Source organism: Mandrillus leucophaeus, unplaced genomic scaffold (genome assembly GCF_000951045.1).
Source record: "Mandrillus leucophaeus isolate KB7577 unplaced genomic scaffold, Mleu.le_1.0 Scaffold378, whole genome shotgun sequence".
NCBI classification, from domain to species: domain Eukaryota; kingdom Metazoa; phylum Chordata; class Mammalia; order Primates; family Cercopithecidae; genus Mandrillus; species Mandrillus leucophaeus.
Genome location: NW_012104009.1, coordinates 1784304 through 1793834, shown reverse-complemented (window position 1 = coordinate 1793834; position 9531 = coordinate 1784304). Strand labels below are relative to the sequence as shown.

The following is a 9531-nucleotide window of genomic DNA, read 5'->3' as shown; positions in this document are numbered from 1 at the left end:
AACACCATGGCACTGACACAAAAACAGACACATAGTCTAATGGAGCATAATAGCGAACCTGTAAATAAATTCACACATTTCCAGCCAATTGATTTTTGGCAAAGATGCCAAGCACATACACTGGGGAAGGAATGGTGTCTTCACTAAATGGGGTGGGAAAACTGGATATCCATAAACAGAAAAATGAAACTGGATCTCTATCCCTTTCCATATATAAAAAATGAATATGTATTTGATTGGATTGGATGTAAAACATGAAACTACCAGAATAAAATACTGAAGAAATGCTTTAGGACAATGGTCTGGGCAAAGATTTTCTGGGCAAGACCTCAGAAGGACAGGCAACAAAAGCAAACATACAAATGGGGTTACATCAAACCAAAAAGCTTATGCACTGCAAATGAAACAATCAACAGAGTGGCAGTCTATAGAATGGGAGAAAATATTTGCAAACTATCCATGTGAGAACAGATTAATAAGCAGAATATATAAATAACCAACTCAACAGCAAAAATAATCCAATAAAAATTGGGCAAAGATTCTGAATAGACATCTCTCAAAAATGGACATACAAATGACCAATTGGGGTATGAAAAAGTGCTCAACATCACTAATCATAAGAGAAATGCAAATCTAAAAACCAATAAGATATTATCTCATGCTAGTTAAAATGGTTGTTATTAAAACGTCAAACTGAGCATAGTGGCTTATTCCTATAGTCCCAGCCCTGGGAGGCTGGGGTGGGAGGACTGCTTGAGCCCAGAGGTTGGAGGCTGCAGTGAGCTATGATTGTGCCACTGCACTGCAGCCTGTGTTACAGAGTGAGACCCTATCTCAAAAACAACAACAGCATATACATTCTTTTTTTTTTTTTTAAGTAAAAGAACAGCAGATGCTGGCAAGGATGTGGAGAGAGAGAACACTACTACACAGTTGTTAGGTATGTAAATTAGCCACTTTGGGAAATAGTACGGAAATTTCTCAGAAAACTAAAAATAAATCAGCCATATGATCCGGCATTCCTACTTGTGAATATATATCCAAAAGAAATCAATATGTTGAAGAGATATCTGTACTCCCGTGTTTACTGTAGCTGTATTCACAATAGCCAAGATATGGAATCAACCTAAGTGTCCACAACAGATGAATAGATAAAGAAAGTGTGGTTCATAATGGAATATTATTCAGCCATGGAAAAGAATGAAATCCTGTCATTTGCAGCAACGTGGATGGAATTGGAGCTCATTATATGAAGTGAAATAAACCAGGCATGGAAAGACAAATAACACATGATCTTCTTCAGATGTGGGAGCTAAAAACGTTGATCTCATGGTGGTAGAGAGTAGAATGATGGTTGCCGGAAGCTGGGAAAGGTTGTTGGGAGGAATGAAGAGAGATTGTTTAACGGGTGCAAAAATACACTTAGAAGGAGTAAGTTCTAGTGTTTAATAGCATGATAGGGTGATTATAGTTCATAAAAATGTATATTTCAAAATAGCTGGAAGAGAATATTTGAAATGTTCCCAACACAAATAAATTATGTGTTTGAGGTGATGGATACGCTGATTGCCCTTATTTGATCATTACACATTGTAAGCACATTATCAAAATATATATATGTGCACACAAATATGTACAGTTATGTATCAAAATACAACTATTTAGAAAGTGCCTTCCGCAGATAGAAATTTTAGCGTGCATTTATTTTGAATATTTGTAATCCTGCTGAATATACAACATTTTAAATTTCGTTAAAAAGCACATGCAGTTTGCCACCTTAGCCATTTTTAAATGTACAGTATTCTTAATTACGTGCACATTGATGTACAACAGATCTCTGGGACTTTTTCGTCTTCTTTATTTATTTACTTTATTTTTTTTTTGAGACAGAATCTTGCTCTGTCACCCAGGCTGGAGTGCAGTGGCATGATCTCAGCTCACTGCAACCTCTGCCTCCTGGGTTCAAGTGATCTTCTGCCTCAGCCTCCCAAGTAGTTGGGTTTACAGGCATGTGCCACCACCTTTGGCTAATTTTTGTGTTTTTAGTAGAGACAGGGTTCCACCATGATGGCCAGGCTGGTTTTGAACTGCTGACCTCAAGTGATCTGGCTGCCTCGGTTTCCCAAAGTGCTGGGATTATAGGCATGAGCCACCGTTGCCTGGCCTACTTTTTCATCTTTTAAAACTCATGTCCACTGAACAACAACTCCTTTTTTCTCCCTTTTCCTGGCCCCTGGCAGCTAGCATTCTATTTTCTGTTTTCCAAGATTTTAACTGCTTTAAATATCTCATATAAGTGTAATCATGTAGTATTTATCTTTTTGTTAATTTCACTTAGCATAATGTCTTTAAGTTTCATCCATGCGTTAGCATAAGACAGAATTTTCCTTTTTGTAAAGGCAGTGACATTCTATTGTATGCATATACAATGCATATTCATACATGCAATGCATATGCATGTATATATACAAAATAATGACGTTCTATTGTATGCTATACAACTTTTTTTTTTTTTTTTAACCCATTCATCTGTCAATGGACATAGAAGTTGCTTCCACTTCTCAGCTATTGTGAATAATATTATAATCAACATGGGTGTGCCTTTCTCAGATATTTTTCCTAGGATAGTGTATTAGTTCATTTTCACACTGCTATGAAGAACTACCTGAGATGTAATTTATGAAGAAAAGAGGTTTAATTAACTCAGTCCCACAGACTGTACAGGTGGTATGGCTGGGAAGGACTCAGGAAACTTTCAGTCATGGTGGAAGGCAAAGGGGAAGCCCACACCTTCTTTACATGGCTGAGTAGGAGGGGGAGAGAGAGAAGGGGGAAGTGCTGCACACTTTCAGACTACCAGATCTTATGAGAACTCACCATCATGAGAACAGCAAGGGGGATATCTGCCCCCATGATCCAGTCACCTCCCACCAAGTCCCTCCCCCAACACAGGGGATTACAATTCAACATGGGATTTAGGTGGGCACACAGAACCAAACCATATCAGATAGTTATCATTATCATAGATTGTTTGATATTATTCTAAAGATCTGGGATGCTTTCTTCTGATTTCTCCTTCCTTTTTGTGTTTTTTCCCTTTGTGTTTCAATTTGTATAATTTCTATTGACCTGACATCAAATTTACTGATTCTCCTTGGTTGTTTTGAGTCTAGTGATGAACCTGTAGAAAGCTTTCTTCATGTCTGTTACCATGTATTTTATTTCTACTATTTCCATTAAACTCTTAAAGTTTCTGTCTGATGGAAGCACTTGTCTTTTCATACATGTTGTGTACTTTTTCTCTTACAGCTTTAACATATTAATTATGGTTAAGTTCCCCTGTCTGATAATGTTAGCATCACTGTCATTTCTGATACTGGTCTGTATTTTACTGTATCTCTTGACAGTATTATTTTCCTTGCTTTTTTATCTGTTGTAATTTTTATTAAATTCTGGTGGGCATCATGGGTAGGACTGTAGCAAACTGAAGCCAGCGGTATTTGTTACTGAAATGAATATACCTCTTCTGCTTGACTGATAATGTTGGTGATTTGAACCAATCTAATGAGGAGTTGAGATAAATTTAAATATTGTTGTTATAATTGGTTTCTGTTACGGACTGAGTGTTTGTGTCCTTCAAAATTCATATGTTGAAGCCCCCCTCCCCTGGAAATGTAAGCGTATTTGGAGATTGCACCTTTAAGGAGGTAAGTAAGGTTAAATGAGGTCATAAGGGTGAAGTCTTGACCCAACAGAATGTGTCATTATAAGAAAAGGCACTAGAGAGTTAGCTCTCTCTTTGTCTGCCATATGAGAACACAGTGAGAAGGTGACCTTCTACAGGCTAAGAGAGTCCATACTAGGAACCAAATCTCCCAGCACCTTGGTCTGGGACTTCTAGCCTTCAGAAATATGGAAAAATAAATTTCTATGGTTTAAGCTGCTCAGTCTATGGCATTTTGTTATGCAAACCCCGGCTGACTAAAATACTGTCAGTGCACCACAGATTTGAAATTCTGCTAGTGTCATCTTTTGTTCAGGGTGGGCCTGATTTGCCAGAGGATTTTTCTCAGTATTCCTGTTTAACCCTCTGCTTTAGGTCTTCTTTGTGCACCTAGGCCTCAGAGGCGGTTTTCTCTATGTTCATGCCCCTCCCTCAAATGTAGATTACTGTTATTTTTTACTTGGTGATAGCTACCCTGGTGCTAGACTGAAGAGGTATCCTCTATTGTCTTGGTCCAGCTTCAATGTTAGGTATGCTCTGTGATCCTAAGTTTTGGGGAATGGGACTTGTTCAGGGATCCTGCCCCTCTTTCCTGTAGGAGTCAGACTGCCTTGTGTCTTCATCAGGTCCTTTGCATGAGTTTCCTTCCCACCCCCAGCAGTAGGAGACCTCTAAAGCTAGGACTGCACATGATATCCTGTCTTCCTTCACCCTCCCAGGGTTGGAGAATATTTTTCTTTATTCTTCTACCATCCACAATGGCTTGTCACCTGTTTCTTGGGGCAACATGATTTGCTGCTCTTACCTCAACAACTTAAGACTTTTGGATCCAGAGGGGAAAAGGGTCTTTTTTAGTAGTGGTGCCTCACTTCCTCCATGCCTGTACCTCTGATGATCACTTTTTCTGGCTTTCTGCGTCTCTCCAGTCTTTTTCTTGACAGCCTGGAAGAAAATGTCGCAAGTGTTTGCAACTTCTTGGAGTTTTATACCCTCACTCGAATCTACACTTTGCCATTAGCTGTTTGTTTAAAATTTTAGCTGTATTTTTCTAACCCCCTTGTAAGGTAACCCCACCATCCCATTCCCCTCCATGGGTGAGCCAGCGCTCTCATTTGTCTTTTTTTTTTTTTTTTTTTCATGGTGTATGTCTTCCTTTAGATTTCAAGTTTGTTGGTTATTATCTCAACACTTTGATGGCTTCATGAAAAGTTATGATTTTGTAGATTATAAGTGGGAGCAATGCTGCTTCCAGCTTTCTGTATCCTAGATGGAAACTTGAAAGCACAGATTTTTTTCTCTGGCCCATTCTCTTTTCTTTTTATAGTACTCCAAATACACGTTTGTTAAAAACTCTTGGTATTACCTTACAGGTTTCTAATGCTGTATACATTTTTTTTTTCTTTTTAGATACGTTTCTGTATTTGCTTTAATTTAGATATTTTGTATTGGTCTTTCTGAATGTTCTTTGCTCTTCTGTGATTGCTTATCTGTTGATTAAATCCCATTAATTAAATTTTTTATTTCAGATACTGTGCCTTTTCAGTTTTAGAGTTTTTTCATAGTTTATCTCCTGAAGTACCTAATCTCTTTAGCATTTACGTTAATCTTTTTCTATAGTTTCTTTGGCATATTTATACTTTTTGTTTTAAAATGCTGGCTTGCTAATTACAATAACTTGATCATCTCTATGTCATCTCCTATTAATGTTTCTCTTGATTGTGCTTCATGTTTTGCTGATATTTTGAGTATGTGTCATAATTTTTTCTTGAATCTAGGGCATTTTGTTTAAAGAACAGTGGAAAGTGATGTGTACTATTTTTTGTTTTGTTTTGATCCCCCATGGAGTACATGCCCTTTCCTGTGTTTAGGGTAAGGGACTGAGTTCAGTTGAGCTAGTGTTAGGCTGCAGTCTTAGATTCAGTGTATCTGTTATTGGCTCAGCCCATTCCAAGGTGCCTCATTTTTTATCTTGACAGTTTTTGAGCTGGGGGTGGGTATTTGGTTGCAGGCTGAGAAACTGTTGGTTGACTGTTGGTTTATTTGGATCCTGGAATTCACTCACCCAGAGAATGCCAAGATTACCACCTTCTATCTTCTCAAACGTGAGGGGTTATGTTGCAGGGTGAGTAATATGGGAGACATACTGGATCAAGCAATTTCTTTTTGTGTTGGGATTATTACAATCTCTAATCCATCCTGCTATCCCACACAGTTGTCTACGGCTTGGCTGATTACTGCTTGCCTGATAAAATGTATTTGTCTAATGGGAAGATCACCTGTATCTAGACTGCGGTGTTTGCCCCAAGGCAGGGAAGCTGTCATGGTTCTCTGCTTATTTATGAAAGCTCAATTTTTATTTTCCTCTGGAATACTATTCATCAAAGCTTCTTTACTCATTTTAAGCTCCACAGAAAATGTTATAACCATGGGAATAAAGGCCTTTCTTGTGCTCCATCCAAACCTTCAGGAACAGAATTCTTCAGAAATTTTTAGTTATAGTGGACTACTCTTTGAAGTCTTTTGACTGTTTACCAACCAGTCTTATACTGAAAGATTAATATTTACCTTCCTTCTATTCTATATCTAGGCCTTTTAAAAATTTTAAACAATTTTTTTTAGAGAGGGGCTCTCGCTCTGTCACCCAGGTTGAAGTGCAGTGGCCTGATCATAGCTAATTGCAGCCTCAAACTCCTGGGCTCAAGGCATCTTCCCACCTCGTTCTCCTGAGTAGGTGGGACTATAGACACATGCCACCATGCCCAGCTAATTTTCTTTTTTAAATGTTTTGTAGAAACAGGGTCTACTATGTTGCCCAGACTCACCTCAAACTCTTCCAGCCACAGATTATCAAAGTGCTGGAATTACAGGTGTGAGCCAGCAAGCCTGGCCTATTCTAAGTCTTAAGATTAAAAAAAAACAAACTTGATTTCTGTATCTCTTGAGACTTTCTGCTTCTGTTGGCTGAATTTGCATTTTTGCCATTATTAAAAATTCTAGATCCTTTTGTCGTTCATAAGTACAATGATTGAGTTTTCATGCTCATGCGTGAGATATGCCTCACTCCAATCTTGTTGCAGTGTTAGCACATTATCTACCTGACAGAAAGAAAAAAATTCCTAACACTTGCCAAAAAGAAAAGGAAACTCAAGTGGCATATTTTATCAAAATTCTAAATATGTTATTTGAGTGATATTCTGACTAGTATGATTTTATAAAATCCCAATACATCAAAGTTTAAGATTTTAACATATAAATTTGGAATGTGTCTTCATGGTATAGGGGTAGGACCAGTGTTGGTGTATATATATGGCGACTTTGTAAAAAGTCTCCCTCTTTGGACAGATTATAAAAAGTTGCCCCTTCCTGCTCTCGGCTTGTTGCCTGATTTCAGCCCTCATTTTACCCATTGGCTAGATGCCCTGGTACTATCTATATAATTGTATACAGTGCATTTGAATCAGCAAATGTTTTAGTTGCTGTTAGATAAGACAGACTTGTAAAAAATTACCAAGTAGGAAATTCATATATTGCCACTGTTAACACAGATGTTCTTTTCTGGTTTTAAAAGTGGGGTCAATTTGTGCTATTGCTTTTAACTTGCTTCTTATAATTATAAATTAACATCTTATAGAAAACCTATTACTGAGGAATTTCTATACAAATTTACACTTATGTTCTATGTATTATAAAACCTGAGGGTGCCAAAAGAGGTAGTGGTTGGAGACACTAAAATGAAGATATTTGGTATTTGTGTTCTGGTGCTTTGCATATAATAAGTACTGAAACATGTTGGTTGAATGTTAAAATTTCTGAAATAAGTAAAAGTAAACCCTTAAGTTTAATGGAAGTAGTTTACCTGTCACTTCAGGAACAAATATATTTAATGAAGCAAGGTTTACTGTTATTAAAGCGTTAAAAAATTTCTGATTTTTGTTCTGTAGGTATACTACAACATCCAGATGGCACAGTTTTGAAACAGTTACAACCACCTCCAAGGGGCCCAAGAGAGCTGGAATTCTATAATATGGTAAGTGAGGTAAGATTTGTTTTGTTGTCTTCAAAGTGTTTTTCAGAGTTTTCTGGTGGTGACTCACAGTTAGACACATATTTGACAGCATAGTCACTGTATGTATGTAACGGAAACAAAAGCTTCATGGAAAGCAGTGCTTATCTTTACTGTATGTGATGCAGTCTAGTATTTTCTATTCTATTTCAATTCTTAGATTCTTCTTTTGTGTTTATGGTAGATACTTCTTCTCAGGTTAAGGAAATTAAAATACCCTCTGCGTGAGGCAACGTTTTGTCAAGATACAAATGATATACTCTGTTGGTTTCATAAAGGGACTATTTACAAAGGTAGGGTTAGAGCTTATGGCAACCTGCAAGAGATGTTATAATGTTATACCATCCCTGGGCCTGAAGTGGAGAGAGTGATTCCTGGAACCTAGGGAAGGTAACTTTATGAGAAGACATGACCTGTTAAGGAGGGAGCTAGAAAAGTAAGTAACTGACCTCAACTCTTCTCATACCCTCCAGTCTCTTGTTTGTGTCTTCTAAGGGCAAGAGGGCAAGGGACCTCACTGATGCAATTGATTCAAGTCAGCCTCTTGGGTGGAGAAGGGTGGAGTGGGAAAGGGACGATACATAGCCTCTTTTCTGTTTTGATTTTTTTCTTTTTTGAGATAGAGTCTGGCTTGTTGCCCAGGCTGAAGTACAGTGGCATGATCTTGATTCATTGCAACCTCTGCCTCCCAGGCTCAAGCTATTCTCCCAGCTCAGCCTGTGCCTCCTAACTAATCGGAACTGCAGGCGTGTGCCACAAAGCCCGGCTAATTTTTGTATTTTTTTGTAGAGATGGGGTCTCACTTTGTTGTCCAGGCTGGTCTAAAACACTTAAGCTCAAGTGATCCTCTTACCTCAGCATCTCCCCACCCCACCCCACCCAACCTCCCCACAGTAGCTGGAACTACAGGCACAGGCCAGCAAGCCTGGCTAATTTTAAAATAGTTTTTTTTTTTTTGTAGAGATGGAGTTTTACCATGTTGTCCAGGCTGGTCTTGAACTCCTGGGCTCAGGCAGTCCCCCTGCCTCTGCCTCCCAAAGTTCTGTGTTATTGGTCTATTCTGAGGTTCAGCTTCTTCCTGGTTTAGTCTTGGCGGGGTGTATATGTCCAGGAATGTATCTACTTCTTCTAGATTTTGTAGTTTATTTGCGTAGAGTTGTTTATAGTATTCTCTGATGGTAGTTTGTATTTCTGTGGGATCGGTGGTGATATCCCCTTTATCATTTTTTATTGCGTCTATTTGATTCTTCTCTCTTTGCTTCTTTATTAGTCTTGCTGGCGATCTATCAGTTTTGTTGATCTTTTCAAAAAACCAGCTGCTGGATTCATTATTTGAAGGGTTTTTTCTGTCTCTCTTTCAGCTCTGCTCTGATCTTAGTTATTTTTTGCCTTCTGCTTGCTTTCGAATGTGTTTGCTCTTGCTTCTCTAGTTCTTTTAATTGTGATGTTAGGGTGTCAATTTTAGATCTTTCCTGCTTTCTCTTGTGGGCATTTAGTGCTATAAATTTCCCTCTACACACTACTTTAAATGTGTCCCCGAGATTCTGGTACGTGTGTCTTTGTTCTCATTGTTTTCAAAGAACATCTTTATTTCTGTCTTCATTTCGTTATGTACCCAGTTGTCATTCAGGAGCAAGTTGTTCAGTTTCCATGTAGTTGAGCAGTTTTGAGTGAGTTTCTTAATCCTGAATTCTAGTTTGATTGCACTGTGGTCTGAGAGATAGTTTGTTGTGATTTCTGTTCT

At 38.2% G+C, this 9531-nt stretch overlaps 1 protein-coding gene across 1 annotated transcript in view; it reads left to right on the top strand.

Annotated features, from left to right (window-relative positions):
* The first annotated feature begins 7667 nt into the window (after window positions 1-7667).
* The window catches only part of IPMK (inositol polyphosphate multikinase), a 59643-nt gene continuing 57779 nt past the window's right edge, over window positions 7668-9531 (top strand). The window contains exon 1 of the mRNA XM_011990341.1: window positions 7668-7751. Coding sequence (XP_011845731.1) covers window positions 7749-7751 — 3 coding nt within the window. The 5' untranslated portion in view covers window positions 7668-7748. The remainder of the gene's footprint in view (window positions 7752-9531) is intronic.